Raw genomic sequence first — 25,105 nt, 5'->3', positions numbered from 1 at the left:
TATGTAGAGTCCGTCCATCCATCCATCCATCCTGTCCTGACGGGGGTCACAGGGGTGCTGGAGCCACCAAGCCATCATCGAACAGTAGGCAGGGGACAGCCTGAACAAATTCCACACATGGAGGGCCGGAGGTGGAATCGAATCCACCACCTGAGCACTCGAAAGTGCATGTGCTAACCAGTGGAACACTGTGCCACCTTTGAACAGTACACAAGAAAAAGACATGCAGAAAAATTACCATTGTGTACTGACATTATGTAGTAAGTGCCATTAATGTGGTTTTATGGTACAAATAACACACTTTATTTTAAGCGATTAATATATTGAAGTTTGAATCAAACATTATGTAAGTTGGTGTGTTGGTTATTATCACTGTCAATGTTATCATTGTAAGCACTCTTGTTAACGTGATTCAGTAATCACAGACTGCAAATTTAATAAATCTTCAAGGCAAAAAATAAAAAATAAAAATCACACAGTGAAGGACAGACATATCTTGCACCAAAAACTGAAAATAGGATCTGAATTATCTGATTTATATTTTGCTTGTTTGCATTTATTGAAACTATTTTTAAATCTCAAGGTGAGCACCTGTGTGATATTACATGCTGTTAAACATTTGCATAATTCTCATTAAAATTTTAATTTTATACTATGTCTGTCTACAAAGCCACATATGAAAGGTTTACAAACTAATGTATGGTATAGCAAAGCACAATAACAACTCTAACATGTTGGCTCATTATTTTTACCAATACATTTGTGTTGGAATTAATATTGTGTATGATTTGTTCAGTGAGTTATGCAAAGGTTGAATCAAGACAATCCGACTCCCCTTGTTGAGTTACTTTGACTCAACCTTTGCAGATTATCATGACCTGGATGACTGAGAATCTGCATAGACGTATTGCTTTATTTGCTTGTTTGTCTAAATTTCTATTCCTGCTTAATCTCCCGAACCTTTTTGCACGTGTACTTCTCCAAGGTTTTAAGTAAATTTGACTGCGCCACAAATGAATCAACTTCTGCCTCGCAACAAGTGGTAAATTAAACTTTAGAAGGAAAAATAATATGAAAGATTCTCCTGGTCAAAGTTAGTCTTTTTTTAAATACTGTATCTTGTGCACTACTTTGACAATTGCTGAAATGTCATGTCACCCACGGTCACACTGACCACAATCAAATAAAGCGAGCAAACAACCATAGTCATTGTGCCCTGTTGGTGTGAACTTTGAAACCAAATTTTAACTATGTGACATAGACATGATAGACACATTTTAATTTGTTAATACTACTGCTACAAATTCATTAATAAAACCTCAGTATGAAGACAATATTTTTAGTTAAATCAAATTAAGAGTGGTGCTTAATTCTATTTGGTTCATCAAACACTCATGTCCAATGAATGAATGCAAAGGTTTGAATATGTTCTAAAGCCTGTCATAAATTACCCCTGTTTAGGAAGCGATTGAATTATTATTATTTTTTTTTTACATTGCTTTAAATAATAGACAAAAATCTTTTGAGACCCCGATTAAGTTTGTGTATTTATGTGTAAAGCAAGAATTATATTAATAATCAAATTAAAACGGAAACAATTCGTCTATTCAAACGCTATTAAAAAATAAACTAATTGAGAGAATTATTTTACATAACAAAATACAATAAAATAAAACATACATAAAAGACAATTAAAAAAAGGATAATGTATAATTAGATTGAATTATACGTTATGGATCTAATCTGTCATTTTCAGTGAAGACAATAATTGATGTCTAATAAATAAGATTGAGCTTTAATCAAAATTCAGCTTGGGCATGAATAAATGTAACTATAATTATCATTGGTGCCCCGCGACACTCGTGAGGATAAGCGGTTCAGATAACAGATGGAAGGATGAATGCGGCATTTTCTTCTGATGGCACATTATCAAGAAGACAGCAAATATTTACAAATGATGCTTGACTTTGACCAAGTAAATAGCTGACCAGCACAATTTTTTGCTATAAAAGGCTACTTGTGAGTGCAGATCAGTACGACCCATCAGCCATGAGAGTGGTTGTGCTTGCCCTGACTCTGGCCCTTGCGGGTAAGTCTGATTCCTATTCTCCATTCTCTTTTTAGAATGCTGTTATTTCTTTTTTATATTTTATCATTTTATCAGGGGATGTTCTAACTCAGAGTTTCTTAGGATATTTAATTTCTATTTTGTTTCCAATTTTAATATTAACACTTTTTTTTTTTGCATTTCTAGACCAATAGTAAATTTTGATTAACTATATAATTAATTGTGCATTTCTGTTCTATTCCTTTTAGCCTGTCAGCATAACTTCGGTAAGTTTGACAATTTTCACAAACAATAGGTTATGCCTGTCATCTCCAAAACATTTATTGCATGCATTGATGTTGACTTTTTTAGCCCCTGACTTTGCTGCCGGTAAGACTTATGTGTACAAATATGAGACAATGCTCCTTGGCGGTCTACCGGAGGAAGGATTGGCGAGAGCTGGACTTAAAGTGAGCAGCAAGGTCTTGATCAGTGCCACTGACCAGAACATGTTCATGCTGAAGGTGAAGTACAATCGAGCAGTATGATATTCAAGCAACACCTTCGAGAGAAAAGCAGAATGGTTTACACCTGTGTCTGAAACTGCAGCTTGCTGAACCCGAGTTCTTCGAGTACAGCGGTGTTTGGCCCAAGGATGCTTTCACGCCGGCCGCCAAGCTGACTTCAGTCCTGGCGCCTCAGCTTATGATCCCCATCAAGTTTGAGTACTCCAACGGTGTTGTCGGCAAGATGTTTGCACCCGAAGGAGTCCCGGTTATGGTGCTGAACATCTACAGAGGTATCCTGAACGTCCTGCAACTCAACGTGAAAAAGACAACAAATGTCTACGAGATGCAGGAGGTAAACATACTTATGTTGCTTATGTCTCATATCACAGCAGATTATAAAATGCCTTTTTTTGTTCCAAGGCCGGAGCTCAGGGTGTGTGCAAGACTTTCTATGCCATCAATGAAGATGAAAAGGCTGAACGCATCCTCCTGACAAAGACCAGGGATCTGAGTCATTGTCAGGAAAGGATCCAGCGAGACATCGGGTTGGCCTACACTGAGACGTGTCACAAGTGTCAGCGGGTAACTATAATCAATCTTTATAATAACTATAGGTAGAGAAATACGATGATGTGCTAAGGAACTATTTGTCCTCCAGGATTCCAAGAACTTCAAAGGAGGAGCTGCATACAACTATGTTCTGAAGTCCGTTCCCAATGGTGTCATGATCATGGAAGCATCTGTCAATGAGCTGATTGAGTTCACGCCTTTCAAAGAGATGAATGGAGCTGCTCAGATGGAGACCAAGTATGAAAAAAAAAAGATCTTTATTAAAAATAGGAAACTACCAAGCGGTGAATAATATATATATTTTTTTATCTCACTCTTCCCAAGGCAACGTTTGGTTTTCGTCGAGGTCCAGAATAGTCCCATCGTGCCCGTGAAAACCGAGTATCGTCAACGTGGATCCCTCCAGTACGAGTTCTCCAGAGAGATGCTGCAAACACCCCTTCAGCTTGTGAAAATCACCAACCTTCAAGCTCAGGTACGTCATTAAACATTTGGGGGAGATCAACAAAGTCTACAAGGAGAAATTGGATTCCTAGCATATACATTCATTTCTTTATAGATCGCCGAGGTTCTGAACCATATCGTCACTAACAATGTCGAGAGGGTCCATGACGATGCCCCTCTCAAATTTTTGGAGCTCATTCAACTCCTTCGTATGGCCAAACTTGAAGATATCCAAATGCTCTGGAGCCAGCACAAGACAAAACCTGAATACAGGTACATTTGAATAAATAATAAAATAAAAAGGCAAAAGGGAATTTACTTATGATTATCTTCCAGGCAATGGATCTTGGACGCGCTTCCTTCCGTTGGAACTCCTGTTGCTCTGAGATTCATCATTCAGAAATTTGAGTCTGATGAACTCAGGCTTTATGAGGTTGCTCAAGCTTTGATTGCTTCTGTTCATATGGTGACCGCCAACGAGGAAGTCATTGAGATGTACGAGGTGAGTAAAACCGCCCCCCCACGCTCGTAATGTTGTGTTTCGATTGAATAAGAAAAATTCCAAGATCTGATTTCTTCCAGCGCTTGAGAGACAACAACAAAATCAGGAAGAACCCAGCTCTGACTGAGATTGTGTGGCTCGGCTATGGTACCATGATTTCAAAATATTGTTCCAACAGAACTGTCTGCCCTGTTGAGCTGGTCAAGGTGAAATCACCTAGCATTTTTTTTTTGTCTCGTTAATTCTATTTCTGAATGAGGGGTAAATCAATCCTGTCCTTTTCTCAAACAGCCCATCCACGACCGTCTTGCAGAAGCTATCTCCAAGAGCGACACATGGCAAATCATTTCCATTTTGAAGGTGTTGAGTAACGCTGGCCATCCAATGAGCCTGAAGCCAATCACCAAGGTCCTTCCCATTCATGGCACCCCAGCTAAAAGCCTACCCATCAGAGTTCACGCCGAAGCAATCATGGCATTGAGGAACATCGCCAAGAGGGAACCACGCATGGTATATCTGCAATGCTTCAAACACACATTCCTGTGCTGTCTATACCTGAGGTCTTCTCTGGAGGTTTTATTATTATCCAAACTAACCACTTAAACCTCCCTACCCTAAATTAGGTCCAGGAACTGGCTCTTCAGCTCTACATGGACAAGTCTCTTCACCCTGAGCTCCGCATGCTTTCGTGCATCGTTATCTTCGAGACCCGACCTCCGGTGGGCTTGGTGACAAGTCTTGCTAACCTTGTGAAGATGGAGGAAAACTTGCAAGTGGCCAGCTTCACCTACTCTCACATGAAGTCCCTGACCAGAAGCACCGCCCCCGACCATGCTGCCATGTAAAAGCCGTCTCGAGACACACATTGTCTGTTTTGTCTTGCACAAACTAATGTTAGCATTTCTATGACAGCGCCTCTGCTTGCAACGTCGGAGTCAAGATTTTGGGCAGGAAACTGGACAGACTGAGCTTCCGCTTCAGCAGGGCCATTCAGATGGAATTTTACAGCAGTAAGAACCATATAGTATTTTATGTGCCAACAATTTGCTTATTGCTGCTAACTAAATGCATTTACCCAGACCCCTGGATGCTTGGAGCTGTTGCCAGTACTTTCTACATCAATGATGCTGCCACCGTTTTGCCAAGAACCATTGTGGCTAAGACCAGTGCCTACATTGCTGGAGCTGCTGCTGATGTTCTTGAAGTAATATTCTAAAATGGCCTGACTTTGAATTATTAGAATAAAAATTCAGATTGACAGTATTGACAATTTGATAGGTTGGAGTAAGAACTGAGGGACTCCAGGAGGCTCTTCTGAAAAACCACGCCTTGGCTGATGATGCGAACAGAATCACTAAGATGAAGCGTGTCATCAAAGCTGTAAGCCGTCAATATCGTTCAGAAAGTAGATACCATACAATGAAGATCTGTCCTAAGTTGGGTTTTATTTTGGCTGCAACAGCTGGCTGACTGGAGGGCCATGCCCAACAGCAAGCCACTGGCCTCCGTCTATGTCAGGTTCTTCGGACAAGAAATTGCTTTTGCCGACATCAACCAGGAATTGATTAAACAGGCTACCGCGGTAAGTAGTGAACCAAGTCTCAAATGACTTACAATGACTTTGCATTGAGATGCATTCTTTCTGCCCAGCTGGCCAATGGACCGTATGTTCAGGAGCTTGGTCGGGATGCTATCAAATCTCTGCTGTCAGGAATTTCTTTCCGCGGTGCTAAGCCTGTGCTGGCAACCGAAGTGAGGCGCATCATGCCAACAACTGCTGGATTCCCAATGGAGCTCAGCCTGTACACTGCTGCTGTGGCTGCTGCATCTTTCAAAGGTATGTACTACCTTTCAAACTGGACTTCTATTGTTGATGATGAAGTTACAACCCAAGAGAAAAAAACAAAATGACTTTTTTGTAGTGAGGGCAACCGTAACTCCAGCTCTGCCGGAGCCCATCCAGTTCCGCCAGCTCCTGAAGACCAAGATTGAGTTGATGGCTGAAATCAAACCAAGGTTCATACCAATCTGACAATGAAGTCAAACGTCATCCTTTGGATCATCACATTTGAATTGCGTCTTCTCCTTCTAGCGTTGTTGCAAACGTGTTTGCCGTGATCGGAGTGAACACCGAAATTCTCCAGGCTACTGTCTACTCAAGAGCCAAGATCGACGCCATTGTACCAGCCTCCATTTCAACCAGACTTGACTTCAACGAGGGTCAATTTAAATTTGCGGCTCTCCCTGTTCCTGCACCTGAAGAGATTGTGGCTGTCGAGTAAGAATTGACTTTCATTTTAAACACAGTCCAGTTTTCAATTTGACAGAACCAAGATTGTGATCCTTTGACAGGGTTGAGAGCATTGCTGTGGTGAGAAACGTTGAAGATATTCCTAATGCCAGAAGGACTCCGCTCATCCCTACCGACTACGTGAGACCAGACTCAAGGGAGATCCTCACCTCAAACACATCTCCTTGGTCTGCTAGCGTGGTAAGTTTTAAATATCAGACAGGAACACATCTGTTGAAACAGACTACCATTTACCTGTCTTCCTTTCAATAGCGTGCATCTTCAGAGGTCCTTCCAGATGACATGGAAGATTTCAGACCCTTCAGAAGCCGTGCATTTTCTAAAAAGTACTGCTTCCAAGCTTACGGAACCGGACTGAAGGGCTGTATCAAGGTTGCCACGGCCAATGCTGCGTTTATCAGGGACATTATGTTGTACAGATGGGCTGGAAAACATTCTGCCTCACTGTCAGTCAAGCGCAGTAAGTGAAAGAATTCTCAAAATAACCCGCTTAGAATCGATTTGGAAAAAATTAACTCATTTCATGTTCATCTCAGATGAAGAGGAATCCATTGAAAGACTGGAGATGCTGGTTCAAGTTGGACCAAAGGCCGCAGAGAAGATCATCAAGAAGATCAGTCTGATTGAAGATGACGACATCATTGCTGGAAAACCAGTCTTGATGAGGCTCAGAAAAATTCTGAATGGCACGTCTTCCTCCTCTTCTTCAAGCAAGTCCTCCTCATCTTCAAAGAGCAGCAGCAGCAGCAGCAGCAGCAGCAGCGGAAGCAAATCCAGTAGCAGCAGCAGCAGAAACAGTCGCAGCAGTAGCAGCAGCAGCAGCAGAAGCCGCCGCGGCAGGAAACACAACGTCCGCAGCAGCAGAAGGAACAGCAGACACAGCGGGTTTACTCGAAGCAGCTCTGCATCTAGTCTGGAATCCCTCTTCAGCGCAAGCTCTAGTTCCTCCCGTTCCAGTCGTCACGACTCGGCGGTAAGTATCCCAAGACAGACTTTTTGGTTTGGGCGGACAACTACAGAGTCTCTGAATTATCTTCTTCGCAGCGAGTTAACTTCAAGCGCACCTTCGAGAGGAACCACAAGAAGGTATGTTCGCATGGTGCTTGGTCACGTTGATGAAAGTGCGGATTTCATTTTTACATTCTCGTGTTGTTGCAGTCCCAAGATAATGGATTTTCTCAGAAGAGCAGAAGCAGCGCCTCCAGCTTTGAGGCCGTCTACAACAAGGTTGCAACTAGATCTTTTGGAACATAATGACCCTTCATACTTCAAATCTTTTGGCTAATCTTTTGTTTTTCTTCTTCTAGAACAAATTCCTCGGCAGTGACACCGCTCCTGCCTTTGTTGTCATCCTGCAAGCTGTGAGGACCGACGGCAAGCTCCAGGGATACCAAATCACTGGCTACGCAGACAAGGCTAATGCTCGACTTCAGATTATCCTGGCTACCCTGGCTGCTGAGAACAACTGGAGGTTCTGCGCTGATGGTGTTGTGCTCAGCAAGCACAAAGTCACAGTGAGACAATTTACCATTCCCACCTTTCCAATTCAAAAATCTTCATCAACTGTTACATGATATCTATGTGTCTCAAAAGGCCAGACTGGCTTGGGGTGAGGCATGCAAAGAGTATGACATGACAGTCACCGCTGAAACCGGTCTTCTTGGTCCAAGCCCAGCAGCTCGCCTCAGAATGACATGGAATGAACTCCCATCTACCTTCAAACGCTATGCCAAGAGGTATACAAGCTCAATTGCAACACAACAGCTGAATGTTGTGTTAACTGTACTCAAATCTTCCAACACAGAGCATATGAATACGTTCCTGATTACGTAATGGACAGCTTCATTCGCGAAAAGGACGACAACAGCGTCAAGCAGGTGTCATTCACAGTGGCTGCCACATCTGAAAGGAGTTTGGATCTGATCTTCAAGACACCAACAGTATGAACAATATAGTTCTGGACTTGTTTCAAAAGACCATTCCTAACAATTTTACAATTCTGTTTACAGCGCAGCATCTATAAACTGGCTTTGCGTCTCCCCCTTGCTCTGCCACTGGAGGAGATAACAGGACTCACACCTTTTGATGACCTGGCTGATAAAGTCCGTTATTTGGTCTCCAAGGCTGGCGCAGGTAGTAGACAGCAACTAAAACACTTTAGCCACAATTACTTAATTATGCACTCAACTGTTTTCTTCTTCTGTTCCAGCTGAATGTAGCTTGAGCGGGGACACAGTGACCACCTTCAACGACAGGAGGTTCAAGATTGAGATGCCTCAGTACTGCTACCAAGTTCTGGCTCAGGACTGCAGTGAGGAGATGAAGTTCATGGTCTTGCTGAGGAAAGATGACAGTGTGCGCAACCACATTAACGTTAAAATCGCTGACATGTAAGTTGAAACAAGAAGACGTCGAACTTCAATCATAATGCAAAAAATTCAAAAAATATTACTCTACCTTTTCAGTGATATCGACCTGTACCTGAAGGACAATGAGGTGGTCGTGAAGGTTAACGGAAGAGAGGTGCCCACTAGCAGTCTGCCGTATCAGCACCCAACAGGTTACTCACGATTATTAGCCTTAAATGTGTCACACTGCTGTAAAAGTCCTTTCAACACAAAGAAATCCTCAATTGTTTTTTTTTTCCAGCTAAAATTGAGATCAGACCGAATGAAGATGGCATCTCTGTCTACGCCCCAGGCCTGGGACTTCAGGAAGTCTTCTATAACAAGGATTCTTGGAAGGTAAAACTCTTAAAAGGCTCACCTTTAATTGATGATCACCAGATTTGTTTTCCAGGTGATTGAATGCTTCATTCCATGTTTCCATACAGATTAAAGTTGTGGACTGGATTAAGGGACAGACTTGTGGACTTTGTGGAAAGGCTGATGGGGAGCAAAGACAGGAATACCGCAATTCCAACGGACGTGTGACAAAGAACCCCACCAGCTTTGCTCATTCCTGGGTTCTGCCAGCTGAAAGCTGCCAGGACACCACTCGTAAGATACAAATCATAAAACATTCCATTGGAAAGAAAGGAATTTGCCTTACTTTGGAACTTTCACTTCTTTCCAGAGTGTCGCATGAAGCTTAAGTCTGTGCAGCTGGACAAGCGTATTAATGTCCAGGGTCAGGAGACCAAATGTTTCTCTGTTGAGCCTGTACTGCGTTGTCTGGATGGCTGCACCCCGGTCAAGACCACGACCGTCACCGTTGGCTTCCACTGTCAGCCAGCTGGTGAGTACTTAACAAATGATGAAACCGCTGAAGAATAAAGCATTTTCTCATAATGTTCTTATCTTGTGTACACAGACCGCAGCAGGATCCCCCAGGACTTCTACAACTACAGCGTGGATAGGAGGGAAACTACCCAAGCCCACCTTGCTTGCAGCTGCACTCAGTGCGCATAAAAATCTTTCTCACTTCGTCTCGAAGTTTTGAATGTAATATTAAATAAACTGCATCTCAAAACGATCTTGCTGCTGTGGAGTTATTAAATTGCAAACATGGTTTCATAAATGTATATCTAACTCTTTCGACAATGAGCTGAATTAATACCAAATAAGACATGTAATACAAAACAAGGTATGAAGATAGAAAACACTGCACACATTTTACAAAAAGGAAATCATACTACAAGGGGTATCATATCCTGGTATTATGTAGCATCTAAATTCACAAGTACTTATTTCATTGTGATTTAATGACCATTTGTACTTCAAAACTAGGCTCAAGGTTAGAAGTTAATTAAAAAAACCCGATATAAATTATATAACTATATAAACTAATAAATACCTCATGTAGAATCATGTATACCAATTAGTGCCCATCACTGGATGCAAAAGGGAAAGTCAGTAAGTGGTTCATAAGACTGCAGCATTTTATTTTTTTCATTTTGGGTGAAACAACCTGATCGTGTTTTCTCAAAGCATATCTTAGTTTTTTTCCTAAATTAGTTTCCAAGGTACTCTTATGATATCTATATCTTAGCCATAGACATTTTGTTAGCCATTGCTTTGATACTTGCATAGCTTTTTAACTCCACATATTTTTAGTCAAATATCTGATGATGAAAAATAGTGTTGTCCCATCAGACAAAAAAAAAAAAAAGTTACTTTCATATCCGCAAGTCGAGGGTGTTCAATCCTTAATTGGACTAAATGAAACATAAAATAATCAATATTATATCTACATTCCACTCCGGAAATCTGCAACATCAGCATCTGCTTGATATAAACTTTCTTTTTGAAATGATACTCGTTAACACAGAATTCTTTCTTGTACTGTGCACCTCCTTGGGAGTCAGGGCTGTGATATCCTAACACAAAAGTACAAAAGAAAACATTTCTCTATAAAATCTATACGGGAATAATTTGAATGTGGGAAAAAAAGCTAACCAAGTCCTACAAAATTCCTTTGAAATCAATACACGTACGTACACATACATACATACATGTTCCCCTAGGAGTAAATACTTTGGAATTCATTGAAGCTAAGAGACTCCTAAACACGAGTCAGTGAGTGAACATTGTGATTGGTCCTTATTGATTAACTTCAGATTGAGCCATGCTCCCATGAGAGCGTGAGGTTGCTATGGTCGCCACCGCTGATCCACCATTTGTGCTTCGCCGCTAAGAAGCTGGTGTCACCCGCATCTTCACTTTTCTTGGGTTTGGTCGAGCTGAAAGTCAGACCATTGACCATCACAAGCCACTCACTTGGGGAGATTCTACCATCCAATATTAAAATCTGAATCAGGTTTACCTGTTTTCACAAATGAAGCTTAGTGTGTGAAGGAGGTCTGATGTGGAGGATGCTACACTTGGTGCGTGTCCAAGGGTGGGGGAGGTGCTGGACCTTTCTGGAAGCAATGCTCTACTGGATTCCGTTTCAGCTAATGAAGAGATCAGGAAAAAATATTGACTCTCACTATGAAATTGCCTTATTGGTCCCATTTGAAAAGGTGGGCATAGCAGGGGTGGCAATGATTTTGGAAAATCAAAGTTCCAAATATTATATACCATAACATTTTTGTTTTATCCATGCATACAAATATACACCTATACGTACATATGCATATACGTACAAAAACATATACGTACATATAAATATATATGCATACATTCATACACATACTCGTATACGTACATACACTGTACGTACATACATATACATACGCACACACCACATGCACACCAGAATAATCAGCAACATGTGCAGTGAATGCAAAAGAAACTCACATATCTGAAAGGCGCATTGCGACTTTGACCTCTGTGGTTTCTTGGAGTCAGCAAAAGGGCTCAAATTTAAAATCTGGTGTTTGAGCCACATGGCACGATCTTCCTCAAAGGTCTTTCTCTGAGAGCACAAAATAAATAAACGTGTTCAGCATGATTCAACATCAATATGCATTTTGGTGCTATTTCTTGTAATCACCTCATGACTCAGTCGAATTGCTGCCTCAGTGAAATTCCTCCTCTCCCTCTCAAAGCTCTTCTTTTGGTCCTCCAAGTTCTTCCACTCGTCTCGGAGACTATCCTTCTCTTGGAACATGTGACAGTCGCCCAGCATAGACGACTCCACACAGTAAGCGCCGAGTTTCTGCTACCAGAGGAAACGGGGCATTTACAGAGCGCATTTGACAATCCCGCAACACAGTGTCATGTCTTACCTGCAGGGAGTGCTGCTGTTCCTGAATGTAGTCTTTACACTGCCGAACCTCGAGTCTTAGTTTGTCCATTTCATTTGATGTTTCCTGAGGACCATTATCAATGTCTTCGCTGTAATCTGTCGAAGCTAATGACAAAAGATGCTCAGTTGTGCTACTTGAACCCAAATCTTTTAACAGCCTCTCTATTTTAAAGAAAAACGGTATGCAAAGAAGAGGAGCTGCATTTTCATGGTCAGATTCTGATGAAGTCACTTTTGATACTGAGGCCTTTGCTTTTGGCTTGCTTGAAGTCAGCGTTTACAGTACTCAACTAGGAACTTTGCTAAAACAGTCAAGAAGACTGCAACTACCTCGGCTGTCCAGTCTCTCCATGTGGTTCTTTAGTCTTCTCCACTGACGTCCAACACTGTTGGTCAGCTTCTCCCGGGTCTGAACACTAAACAGCTCCGCACTCTCCTGACAGGAATCAATCCCTTCTTCCACATCTGAGTCCACCTGTAGAAACAAAACCATCCTCTTCTGTCAATCCAGTTTAGTGCTCATTAGACAGTGTACCAGTTAATTGTGGGGATTCATTCCAGACTCACGTACAATAAAGAACAATTATGTATAGGTGGTAGCATCAATAATTAGTTTCTTTAATATACTGCTTTTATTGTTTGTATTATTATCATCATTCTTTGTTGTGAAAAGTGCCATAAAAATAAAGTTAATTTTTTTACTTACTTCTAAAGTACCATTGTCCTGTTCGTCACCTTTGTCAGTTGACCTCCTGGAAGTGAGAATGCCCATCATTTCATTTTTCATCTGCTTCAAAACCTTTCTCAATTCAGCATTTTCTAGCAGTAGATCCCTCTGCCTGCTCTCGTAGTCCTTTAGCAGAGTTTTGTACATCTCCCCCTCGTGCCTGCAGTGAAACACACAACTCATCAAATACAAGATCTTTGACTGGTTGTTTGGTGTTAACAATGCAACTTACTTTGCTTGCGTCTTCTCGGTCTTCCAAAGGCTCCGCCTGCCATCCGTTCTTTCGAGTTTGTTTGATACATCAATAGCTAAAAGCGACACAATGTCATATTCTGCACATTGCTTATTTACACAGTGATGGTGCAAATGAAGATATCTAACCAAGTCTCTTCTCCTTTTTGTCGACCAGGAGTTGATTGAGTCTCTCTTTCAGTTTGTTAAACTCCCTCTCTTTCCTCTTCATCTCGTGATTGTACTGGCTGGCCCGACTAGAGACGATGTTCTGCAGCTTGTGAATCTGGAATATATAAGTTGGACGTGGTCAACGGGTGTTGATTTGTCATGTGACTTTAAATGTACTTTCTGGCTTTTACATTCAGTGCTGCGTAACTGGTTGCAAATACACTACGGAAGGGATTTACAAGACTTGAGTGTTTTGTTCAGACCGCTGCACATGTCGTTCAAAAGAGTCTTAAAGCACCTCTTCCTTGTCGTTTTTCAAGCTATTCTGCAAAGTCTTCACTTTCAGCTGGAGCTGTCGTTCCCGCTCAAGAAGCCCGGTGTTTTCTCTTTTGACAACTTCAAGCTGCTCCTATAAAAGCAACATAGCATTAAGAGAGTAAATTGAAAGCAAAGTTGTGAATTCTAACATGGTTAAATACAGTCCTAGCACAGTTTTTGGCAAAAGTGTGTGCACTTCAGAAGAACAGACATGAATAGTGACGCTTCAACATATAGAATTGAGAATTCCATTCAAGAACATGAACAGTTGACATAAATAATTAGGATATTAAAAAATAAAGCAATAAGCACAAATTTTGTAAGTTAAAACAGTCAATGTCAAGGATGTGTTTTGTAGTTTGATGAATTTTTTTTTTTTCATTGGGAGGTGTAGAGCTCGAGGCGTGCTACTACGCTAAACCACCAGCAGAGAGTAGGCGGGGACCTATTTTAGTTTTAAGAATCACCTTTAACCGCGTGATGGTGAGCTGCAGTGAGTCCACATTATTGCTGGATTTCAACTGCTCCATCTCCATGTTCTCCACGGTTTGGAGGTCTCTGCGATGCAGCTGAAGCAGGTCGTACATGCAGTTGAGTACCAAGACGATGTTCACGTCCGTGCTGCTGCCCGACTGCGCCCACACTGGTGGAAGTCCCAGTGATAATAACTCCTGTGAAATGGAGGAAGCCAAAATAATCTTACACTGCTATACAACAATTTGTGAAAATGTAAGAAGCTTATCCCAATGTACAGTCTTTTTGCTCATCTCGATCAGATGTCACCAACCTGATTGATATGTGTTACACATTCTGGCACGTTGTGCTCAGAGCAGAAGTTCGTAAACATTTGGGACTTTCTGTGCAGAGGCAACGGTGACTGGTCCAATTGGCCCATCAAGCAAGGTGTTTGACATCTGACAGGGCTGCTGCAAACGTCATTGGCATCTGAAAAAACAATGTCTGTTAGATACATAGCGTGCATGCGAAGCAAGTTTCAGAATAGCTTGAATTGGTACTTAAAATAATTTTAAACAGTTTCCTGTGATCATTATTTAGTCTGAGAAAATTAAAAGCTGTTTATAGATCTGAACAAAACTAGTTTACAGAACATTACAGAACATATATTGTTTCCGTCATAAGTTCCATTGTTAAAGCAATTGAGGTTACTGCTGGCAAATGTAGACGCACACACAGGCTAATAATAGACTTAACAGCCTATAATTGGCTTTTGGCTAGAAAAGAAGCACATGAAAGCGGTTGGCACAATCGAGGTGACTGATCCACATTAATTTATTGGTGGGCTGATTATGACGCACCATAATCCATGACAGTAGCGTTCTTGTGGAAACAAACTTCTTTTCACGTCTTGTAAATTGCATTTAGTGACACAAATTTATGTAAAACAATACAATATATGTAAAACAATGCAACAAAGACTTCAAAAGCTGCTGTTTGATGTTAACTTTAGCTTGAAAGCTTCATACTGTCATACAGAATTTACCAGAGCTCATCAATTCAACAGTAGTTTCATGCAAAAAAAATTACTACACAATTTGATGATTCTAACTTACAGCTAGTCAAGATGATCACAAGAGTGACAATCCAGAGATTGAAGCACTGCGTCTGGTGGTCAGGAGGGATAAAACAGAACTACAAATTCACCAGCTCAACCATTTTTGCCATTGCAAAAGAAGCAATCAAAATCTATGGGAAAGCATTTTTTAAAATTGTTTTTGAGAGCATTGTCAATGCAGGTGAACGATTTAACAGCTCGCAGGTTGGGAGAAGCATCTTATCTCAATGCTCTTTTGTTTAGCTGATAAGGCTAATCCCAGACAGGCAGTATGGTGATTTATCTGCACAACAACACACTCAATAATTCCCACTCACTAAAGCTTCGTTTCATCTGTCAATTATATTTGTCAGGTGTCCTTTCTGGAAAACAAAATCTCTACAATTGCTCAATAGTTCACAGTGAGGGGGTCACTGTAGGTTAATTCATATTTCAGGAAGACAATGTTAAACTGTGAAGTATTATAAATACACAGCAATCTAAACAACAGCACAAAGTACAGTTTTTACATTTACCTTATAGGTCAACTGAATGTTGTTTATTCTCATTGACAATCGTGAACTTGTAAAGATGAAACTACGATGAAGGTAACAAATGCGACGCAATCTGTTGAATCAGACTGTGTCATAACCATGACGTGCTTTAATACGAGGGAACAAACATGAGGTAACTACTCATCTTTGGGCAATCATCACAAGTTGTGTTTATTTGTAACTTTTAAGGGTAATTTGAGTGAGGTCGTGTGGGCAGGTGTCGGTGTCGCGTCGGGTACGATTGGCCCAATTTCTCGACGTCTTATCAACGTAATTCGATATTGATTCAATCTGACGCTTATTATAAATGTTTTAACCGCGAGAAAACAAATCAAATCAGGGTGATATACTTACGAAATGCCAATTTTTCTCTCGCTCAATGCTCCACTTCAACAGCCCAGCAGTCAAGTGTCTCCAAATAATAGCACGCAAAGCAATAAAACACGCGGATTGGCTGAAATGTCGCTAAGCAACGTACAACAACTGTTTGGATTGGCTCGTTGATTGAGCCTTCTGCAGAGCCACTATAAAATAATTAAAATCACGTTTCCGTGATTATTTAGACTCTAAATAATTCAAGGTGGTGTATCAACAAATAAACTACGCCAAGGTGAAAATGGGCCGATATTGTGTGTGACCATGCAGGATCCTCAGTTACGACGGAAATCTCCTAACACGGCAGCGTCGTAACTCGAATGAGTACGTAAATCTCACGAACACACAGCCTAACACGGTACCAAAGTCATATTTAAGGTACATATTGGTGTGAAAAAACAACTGTGCAATTAAATCAAAAGAAAAGAAAAACCTGACACCTTTACAATGTGCCGTAAACCGAGGATCCCTGTATGGTACAAATGGTCTTTTATTATTATTATTATTATTATTATTATTATTATTATTATTATTATTATTATTACTACACACCACAAAGACAGGACATCAGATCTAAATTGACTATTGTAATAGAATATCATCTCTGAACCCCCAATAAGGTTACACAGTAGTACGTAAGATATATGATATACAGCATTTAAAATAATAAATAAATAAATAAATAAATAAATAAATACTATATAATTGTAAAATTGTGTTCAACATAATCTAAACTGTTTTTAAACTGCTGTACATCATGATGATGATGATGTACACAGGATTATACATGTCACAAATTAATTCACTTCAATAAATATTTTGCAATCCTGACGTAACAGGAGTTTTTAATTCAACATTGTGTTAATTACTTTGTCGTGGTAGTAGTGTATTACCCTGGCAACCGAGACCAATGCTACAACATTGGTAACACTTGTTCAGTAACGCAGCAGATATATAGGAGGCTATATATTCATATGTCTATATTATTACTCTCATCATTAATGTATGATGCAGTGCAGGAAATCACAATCAGTCTACAATAATGAACATTTTGTTAAATGGGCATAATTGTAGATCATTTCTGACACAGCTATTTGCACAACACAACATCACTGCACATGGTTCACATCTTGGAAATGTTGGCCAGCTTCAGTCACTAACTGGCGCGGGACCTCCTGTCAACTCTGATGCGCTAAGCAGTGGATCCGCGCACTTGTCTTGTTTGGCCTCGAGCCACCAGGTTTTCATCTCACCTTTGCCCTGATGAAATAAAAAAACATAAGTTCGGAGAGGATGCATGAGCAGTATGTACCTCAGAATTTTAAATAAAGCAATTCTCTTAATGAAGGCAAGCTGGAAAGGGGTGGGGAGCATGCAGCAAGCAGCTGAGGTCATGCCTGAGCTAAAACATCAGTGAATAGAGAAGACCCCTCCCCCTCAGCTCTAAGGTTACGAGCATAGGAGATGAAGGACACACCCAACATTTATTATCTCATCACAATGAATTTACAAAATCTATTCTTTTTGCTTCCAAAATAGACACGTTGATACCTTCAAGTGTGACTTTATTTATTTATTTATTTATTTATTTATTTATTTATTTATTTATTTATTTATTTAATTTATTCAGAATTTCAAGCACCCTTATTACCTTCACATTCAGTGTCCCTCTGCAGGTTAGAATGTATCCTTTCAACATGTGAAGCAGGTCAGCTGTGGCCCCACTCACTTGGATCTTCAAAGCTTTTCAAATAGGACAAAAAACATGCATTCATTTGAGCACATAGAACAATGTAAACGCAGCTGCTGTATCCGGATAAACTAAAATAAATTGGGGTGGGGAGTGCAAAGTTGTATGCAATTTCTGTGGTGGTTCTTAGAAGATCAGTCGACAAACTGTGTTTCTACACTCTGGGCACTAGTTTTGCAAATAGAAGCTGCAAGTGTACCTGTTATATCCCCAATTTCCACCTCTGATCACGTAAATAAAATCCATATTTACCTTTGACCCATCAGTATTAGGACAGGGTGTTTAGTTTAGTTTATTTGCATGAGACTGGCCCACCCTCTCAAACAGGAGAATTAAAGACAAGAGATGCGTAAAGTTTGCTATATGACCCTTGGAGACCTTTGATGGAAAGGTCAGACGTGTCATCAGAATGCCTGGGAACTGTTTTAAACAGTGATTTGGGAAAAAAATGTCCCCTTGAAGGTGCTTCTCTTATCCAACAATACTGTTTGTGGTTCAAATATGAAAAGCTTTTTATCTTCTTAATCCTTCTGTACCTTCACTTGTTGATTCCATCCGCGATGCTGTGTTGACGGTGTCTCCAAATAGGCAGTAACGAGGCATTTTGGTTCCAACCACACCAGCTACGACAGGTCCTGAAAGAACAAACACCCACACTATAAGCTTTGCATTTTGAACAATAATACAATAGAGGTAGTTGCGTGTAAAAAATACCCGAGTGGATGCCTGCACGTATCTTCAGCTGTGTGTCGGGCTTGTGGGGAATCTTGAACGTGTGGCAAACACTGACCAGATCCAAGCCCATGCTGGCTATCTCCCCAGCGTGATTTATGCCATTTTCTTGGGGAACCCCTGAGACCACCATGTCTGGGTCAGCCAGCCATTGTTAGGGACAGTAAAAGAATAGAAAGGAAAATATTATTTATAGATATATTTTTTCAAATGCTGTATTTACGTCTCACATTTGAGAGACAAGTGTAGAGCAGGAGATCATTTGTGCATCCCGAGTCAAAGATATAAAACATTACCACCAAATGACAACCTCATTGTGCTTTAGAAGTTTTTTCTTTTATGATTGAAGTGTATGTGGTGATTCATAACTTACAAGCGTCACCAATGGTCTCCACTTTGTAGACGTCATAATTGTCAATGATGTCATCAAAGGTGGTGTAGAGCTGGTTGAGGAAGTCCACAACCTGATGGGGTGTGCTGGCCCCCGACAGTTGGGTGAAGCCTACAATGTCACTGTCACAAAGAACCATAGGTACATGCAGTAAGCTCCCTCGAGAAACACCACTGAATAGAACTTTTACAACCAACCTGAAGTAGACAGTAGCATTTGAGAAGCTCTGCGCCTCTGCAGTTTGGCCTTGGCGAAGGTCATCGGCAATTGGCTTCGGTAACATGCCTGGAGAGGAAAGAAATGATGTTGGAACTTGAAGAGTGTCTGTGATTTGGGTTGATTGGAATGCTTATACACTTACTGTATAACAAACGATCAGTTTTCTGTTTCTCTTGAAGAAGGTCCTGTGTTCTCTCAGCTACTATAGCTTCCAGATGTTTGCTATACTTTTCCATCTACAGATTATGAACATTGATGGCATAATGTCTAGCCGATTTAAATGAAATTTTATTCATCAACGTGAAGGGTAACATACCAGGCTCATCATCATGTCCACAGGGCTGACTTTATGCGGGTTCATCTTGTCGAGCATCTTCTTGACTTGCTCAAACGTGGGCCTTGTGGTGAGGTTGTGAGACCAACACTTTTTGATAAGCTGCAAAAGAGTTAAACCAGTTTCTGTTGTCAAAGGACACGGCATTAGGTACACTTGCACAGTTGATTTCATGGATTTGGCTCCTGATACTTTCACTCAAAGCTCCAAAAAAGTGAGAGTGCTCTGGTGTAAGGCAATAACACACCTCACAGTAGTCTTCTTGACTGGGGCAGTCCACATCGTTTTTTCCTGCTTTGAGTTCAGGTAGAGGAGGACGCCATATGATGTCCATCGTGGTTCCCTCCGCCTGGTCCTGTTATCATCAAGACAACTGCTCATTAAAAATCAAGGTCAGAATCCAAAGAAAAAAACACGCATCCACCATATACTCACTGAAATTAGGTCAGAGCGAGTAGCTATCTCAACCAGGATCATGGCATAACTGAAAAGAAGGACAGAAAAGGGAAATACAGTTTCGTTCGTGGACAATAATGGAAATGGAACTAATTCACGATCAAATGTTTCCATCATAAATTATTTATGAACATGGAAGTCTCATTTTAACATTACAACCTGTCAAAAAAATTGCTGATAATAGCCTAGCTTTGGCTTGGGCACTTTTGAACCCAGCGTTGGGTTAGCGTTGACCCAGAGTGCATGCTTAAAATCAAGCAGTAACCTGTAGACGTCTGCTGCTGGCGTCATAGTCGAGCTACTTCCCAGAAGAACCTCAGGAGCACAGTAGATGCGGTTGACATCGCCACAAGTGAACCCATTACTGACGGCATCAAAGTCCTCCTTTCTATAAAGTGTTAGACCGTAATCTAGACAGGAAGAACATGAAATTAGTTCTCATATTACACTATTATATTTTGTGTGTGGTCAATTTTACCGGAGATCTTGCAGACCCAGCGATCATCAATAACACAGTTTCTGGAGTGAAGTCTACCATGAAACATCTTGTGTTGGTGCAGGTAGGACATCCCACGGGCAATGTCGGTGGCAAAGGACAGTCTGTGAAGCATTGCATTACATTTATAGTTCAACATAATTCTCAGTTTGCAAATATTTCTGTTGTGGTTGGCAGTGTATTGCGCTATGATTGCATTTCAGTTGCTTATATTTTTTACGCAAAACAAGATGGGTAAATATTAGTTAGAGTTCTTGGACACTGGCGGTGCTAGAGGGGGGGCCGCGGGGGCACTATCCCTTCTATAATCTGTCTTTTTGGGGGTATTTTGTTGTATTGTTGGACAGATTAACATGTGATGTTTCTTTTTTGAGGAGGTACATGTGAGGGTTCCTTACCTAAAGCCCCAGTTGATTGGAATATCATCATTGAGTAGGACATCAGACAGGCTTCCTTTGGGGCAGTGTTCCGTGATGATGCTCACATACGGAACCTCAATGGAGCCCCCAATAAACTTGCAGAGATTTGGATGGTCCAGTTGTCTACAAAGGGATGAATAAACCTTTTGTGTGTTGCTAATTGGAAAAATAAATCCAGATTCATTATGTCACAGGTGATATCCCTCACCTGACCTCTTTCACCTCCTTCCTGATACCTTTAGACAGAGTAAAGTGTTTCTTTTGAATATGTTTCACTGCAACTGTTCTGCCATCACTAATGGGAAAATATTGGGGAAAAAATAGGATTACTTGTCAAGGATGAGTGCAGTTTGCATGGAATAAAAATGTCTCCTACATTTGAATCATGTCCAGCCAACGTATAGACAAAAAAACATTCACATTTTTGGACAACTTGTAGCTTTCAATTAACTTTACATGTATCTTTTTGTAAAATAAGAAGGAAGTTGGAGTAGCTAAAATAAAAGGTGCTGGCTTCTTTTTCAATTGTTGTCACGAAACCTCATTAAAATTAATTAAACCATATTTAATTACCACTTCAATGCGTGGGTGAGAGGTATCGCTTTGATTATCATTGGTTACCAAAAATAAAACTACTTAAAAAAGTTTGAGGAATTAAATTTCTCTTTTGGCTTTGCATTCTGAATGCAAATGATATAAACCTGTCTTGAGCCATGTGAAGCTGGTAAATGCCGACCAAAAAAAAATATATATATCAACATAACCTACAAAGGTTGGGTTTGATTTTGAGTTGATATTTAATTGTATGTTTTTTAAAAAAAATATATTATTATTATTATGTTGCACTTGGAGTTAACTTGGTCACTGATAGTGTAGTGATACATCCATCTGACTCAGTCGCCACCAAGTGACTGTCAATCTGTCTCCAGGTTCATCTTTGGTGGAGGTCTACCCTGTACTGAGTGCTATCCTCATTGTCTTACTAGATGCCAGGCTGGATGAAGCCCTGCTTGAAGAAGGTGTTGACGCCGGTGCATATGGTTATGTCAGTCAACTGACTGATATTTGAAGTGCTCTTCACATGCTGGGGGCTGGCTGTGCTGCCAAAGTCTGTACCGCACACTCTGCCTGCAATATAAGTAGTTTCGGTTATAACTACTTGCTCATTTTATACACTTTTACACCTTGTTTGTGGCATTTTACCAAATATTATACTCTTATAGTCAATGATCCAGCTTTCATCCCAAAACATCTTCTGTTTCTGGTACTGAAGCCACTGCAGGGAAGGAAATGAAGACAAATACATATTTAGGCCTTGCAAATCTGTGTGTAAACATTTTTGTGGGGGTCTCACATTCAGACACACACATTCGCACTCACCACCATGGTTAAGATAAATCCAGCGCTAAAAAGTGCAACGGGGAGACCGATGGACAACTTGATGGCCATGGACATGGGGCAGATGCCGCAGTCTGCAGGACAGTTGAGACAGTTCTCCTCCAACTCGCAGACATCATCCCCACACACTGGAACATTCAGATGCATTGACGTAAATGAACAAGCTGAATCATCAGTATTACTGGAATCTTGATTATTCCATTGTAAGAGATTGCATTCCAGTTGGTTTATCAGGTTTGTTCTTTGGTGTAAATATGCGTTTATCTGATCAAGGCTGCAATGCAGAAGTATTAGCGAGCACATAGCACAATGCAGAACTGACCTTGAGCACTAACAACAAGCACTTTGGATTCCAATGCTGCGTGCATTTGTCCTATTTTGATATGAGCAATAACTGAAGTGACGCCCACGTGGATCAGCACCACCTGCATGGAAATTGTGTCAATGGCAAAAAACTCTCCCATATAATCAAAACAGTTGTGAATTCTCACCTTTGACGTCCAGTACTTCTGGCTTATCTTGCCAGCTTTGGACACCGTATGAGTGACTATTTTTCCATCATGTGGAATCCACGGCCCACAGATCCCACCTTGTTTCTGTAAAGCAACAGCTTCAATCAGTTTTAATTTCAATTCAATGTTTTAATAAATGTTTTATCACTTTTCTGCATCTGACAGATTATTTTACCAGCTCTGAAATTTCCATGAGTGAAATAAAAAGAACAACTTTGAGTTTTTCCTTGCACTCCTGGGAGTTTAAGATAAGGGGATGTCTGAGAATATTTGTCATTTTTCACACGTCCTGAGTGTTGTTAGTCACCTAAATGTTGAACAGAGGCTGTGATCTACCGAAGTCAAATTCCTTGTTTGGCACGCCCAAACATGACGAATAAAAATTCTTAAATCTTGAACTTGGCACTAAAGGTTGTATTGTGCAACACTGACCATGAGACCCAGAGGACACGAGTGGATGTTGGCGTGATGCACGCAACAATTGAGTTCATTAGCGTTGTTCCAGTTGGATGGACACTCATGCTCATGACAGAACCTCTTCGCCTCTGCAGCATCACTGGATTTAAAAGGGACAATCAATCAATCAATCAATCAATCAATCAATCAATCAATCAATCAATCAATCAATCAATCAATCAATCAATCAATCAATCAATCAATCAATCAATCAATCAATCAATCAGTCACCCTTCATTCTGACTGCAACGTCACAACACAAACTGGTAATTATAAACCATCACAATTGAAATGAAAGGCGATGTGAATTACTTTGAATCATCTTCCTGGTCACGTCTCAGGCTCGATAGTCGTAGATGGTGCAACGAGCATACAAACTGGCACATCTGGATTTTTGTGCCAGTTCCACATGCTAACCTTGTTTTGCCTGTTTGGCAATTTGGCAGACTTCTCTGAGCCTTGGTGGGCAGTCTGGCGTAACAGGGCCTTTCGGTTAACATGCGCCCAGCACATCTGAGTGGCTGGTGACTGAGAGTTGACTCAACTTCATCAATCAAGCCTAATTACTGGTGCAGGTAGTGTAAGGGTTAGTTCTTTCCTTCACCATGTCAAGGACTGGGCTTCTCATCATCTATGCATCCATCCATGCATCCATCCATCCGTCCATCCATCCACCCATTTCATTTATATACTATAATTTCTACTGAATCAGTACTTTGCATTAAATATTGTATTAAAAAAAGAATAAAAAAAACAATGCTGAGACTAATGCTATCACCCCCCTTCACATGAATGCATTAAACCACAGAATGCTGAGTGCCAATTCAAATACGTATTTTATTATTTTACATTTCATAGTGGTTACCTGCTTTTTACATTCAAAATAATATTACAAAGTATGACCTGGCATGTCAATCACCTTCATGTTGTACTTGACTTAAGTCATTCGAGTTAATTCAACCTACCGTACATTCAAAAATTCCCTATGAGAAAAAACCCCTAATCTCTGACCTTTGCGGTGTGCCCCTGATTGGAAGTGTACGTGTGTATATGCATGTGAACAATCTGGGCACGGCAGACATTCAAGATTCCAAATGTTGCACTCACCTGAACTGGAAAATCTTGTTGCTAACAGCGTAGTCATAGAAGGAATCTGAGGCTACGACTGTATACGAAACATTGAATTCCTCCCCATTGGTGACTTTCTCCGGGGGGCGCTGCACCCAAGCCATCTCCAGACCTACATGTGACAAATACATACTTTTAATGTGGCCTATTTGTTGTATTTAAGTATTTTCTATTGTGTAAATAACACATACCACCGCAGCTTATCATGTTGTAATCATTTGGATTGTTGCTTGGCCAGCAGTCGTACTCTGTGTTGTCCAGATCATGCCAGCAATGAACACCCTGTGGAAACAATTTTATACAATTTTATATGTGCGACACAGCGAGACATCACCTTTATAGGGCAAGGAACCACCTCTGCTCATTTAAAAGAAAGTGGACCGTGAGGCAATAGAACCATGAATCAATTTTCAACACCGTTCATCTATCGTTGCTGACATCTGCAAAAAAGCAGACTTCACCCAATCGAGACTGACCGCCAGTCATTACGGGCAGTGGTAGGTGTGTGCTGACTCCAATTAAGTGCGAGTTTGAATGTGAGAAAAGGTATACAATTGAATAAAAAATCCACTAAACAATATTAAAAGTGCTGATCCAACAAATTCTGCACAGAGTGAGGACTCACCAAAAAGAAAGCCAGGAAGACGGATGCTGCTGTCCACAGAGCCATGGTCAAGTCTGGAGTCTTTATGGACCATCAGATAACTGACTGAGGTAGTGACCTTACATTTGCGTGCATGACCTTCTCCATATGCACCCACCTATTTCGCGCCCCCAATTGTCCAATCAGAACAAGTGGCTCTCCAATCAAC

The 25,105-nt window shown here is 40.8% G+C and overlaps 3 protein-coding genes across 8 annotated transcripts; 1 reads left to right on the top strand and 2 right to left on the bottom strand.

The window, feature by feature from the left end:
• Window positions 1-1,970: 1,970 nt before the first annotated feature.
• On the top strand, window positions 1,971-9,857 carry LOC148388378 (vitellogenin-1-like). Of its 2 annotated transcripts, XM_088394983.1 has the most exons (34): window positions 1,971-2,089; window positions 2,317-2,334; window positions 2,420-2,571; window positions 2,657-2,908; window positions 2,977-3,138; window positions 3,215-3,363; window positions 3,451-3,601; window positions 3,686-3,843; window positions 3,907-4,072; window positions 4,153-4,278; window positions 4,364-4,582; window positions 4,696-4,913; window positions 4,985-5,082; window positions 5,152-5,276; window positions 5,351-5,452; window positions 5,535-5,654; window positions 5,723-5,909; window positions 5,995-6,088; window positions 6,165-6,350; window positions 6,425-6,563; window positions 6,636-6,843; window positions 6,920-7,356; window positions 7,428-7,469; window positions 7,542-7,610; window positions 7,691-7,897; window positions 7,977-8,119; window positions 8,188-8,323; window positions 8,393-8,516; window positions 8,593-8,773; window positions 8,849-8,943; window positions 9,033-9,127; window positions 9,217-9,382; window positions 9,459-9,620; window positions 9,696-9,857. In XM_088394983.1, exons 1-34 carry the CDS (start codon window positions 2,050-2,052, stop codon window positions 9,791-9,793), a joined length of 5,025 nt encoding a protein of 1,674 aa, XP_088251109.1. In that variant the 5' UTR covers window positions 1,971-2,049; the 3' UTR covers window positions 9,794-9,857. The 2 variants fall into 2 exon arrangements, with proteins under 2 accessions (XP_088251109.1, XP_088251108.1); XM_088394982.1 differs by having other exon boundaries at window positions 4,985-5,276.
• Window positions 9,858-10,242: 385 nt separating this feature from the next.
• On the bottom strand, window positions 10,243-16,107 carry ssx2ipb (synovial sarcoma, X breakpoint 2 interacting protein b). Of its 5 annotated transcripts, none has more exons than XM_088394987.1 (14): window positions 15,982-16,053; window positions 15,093-15,144; window positions 14,309-14,466; window positions 13,989-14,192; window positions 13,502-13,612; window positions 13,183-13,318; window positions 13,034-13,109; window positions 12,781-12,961; window positions 12,405-12,549; window positions 12,055-12,179; window positions 11,820-11,987; window positions 11,624-11,741; window positions 11,148-11,277; window positions 10,243-11,064 (listed from the first exon to the last, which is right to left on the bottom strand). In XM_088394987.1, the coding sequence occupies exons 3-14, from the start codon at window positions 14,414-14,416 to the stop codon at window positions 10,938-10,940; spliced, it is 1,629 nt and encodes a 542-aa protein (XP_088251113.1). In that variant the 5' UTR covers window positions 14,417-14,466; window positions 15,093-15,144; window positions 15,982-16,053; the 3' UTR covers window positions 10,243-10,937. The 5 variants fall into 5 exon arrangements, with proteins under 5 accessions (XP_088251113.1, XP_088251112.1, XP_088251111.1 ...); XM_088394986.1 differs by lacking the exon at window positions 15,982-16,053 and adding an exon at window positions 15,610-15,709 and having other exon boundaries at window positions 11,820-11,984; XM_088394985.1 differs by lacking the exon at window positions 15,982-16,053 and adding an exon at window positions 15,610-15,708.
• A 469-nt stretch (window positions 16,108-16,576) lies between these two features.
• Window positions 16,577-24,978, bottom strand: LOC148388376 (atrial natriuretic peptide receptor 2-like). The gene is made up of 23 exons (XM_088394984.1): window positions 24,919-24,978; window positions 24,485-24,575; window positions 24,273-24,405; window positions 23,142-23,265; window positions 22,689-22,793; window positions 22,520-22,622; window positions 22,180-22,325; window positions 22,003-22,075; window positions 21,783-21,927; window positions 21,008-21,094; window positions 20,779-20,922; window positions 20,363-20,484; window positions 20,150-20,294; window positions 19,864-19,912; window positions 19,676-19,783; window positions 19,411-19,530; window positions 19,237-19,330; window positions 19,073-19,160; window positions 18,858-18,997; window positions 18,467-18,619; window positions 18,289-18,387; window positions 17,654-17,745; window positions 16,577-17,262 (listed from the first exon to the last, which is right to left on the bottom strand). Exons 1-23 carry the CDS (start codon window positions 24,961-24,963, stop codon window positions 17,152-17,154), a joined length of 2,517 nt encoding a protein of 838 aa, XP_088251110.1. The 5' UTR covers window positions 24,964-24,978; the 3' UTR covers window positions 16,577-17,151.
• Between the last annotated feature and the right edge of the window lie 127 nt (window positions 24,979-25,105).

The sequence above is a fragment of the Syngnathus floridae genome, chromosome 13 (genome assembly GCF_059516105.1).
Source record: "Syngnathus floridae isolate MCC-2025c chromosome 13, RoL_Sflo_1.0, whole genome shotgun sequence".
NCBI classification, from domain to species: domain Eukaryota; kingdom Metazoa; phylum Chordata; class Actinopteri; order Syngnathiformes; family Syngnathidae; genus Syngnathus; species Syngnathus floridae.
The sequence above is the reverse complement of the archived record's forward strand: the minus strand, read 5'-3'. Positions and strand labels throughout refer to the sequence as shown.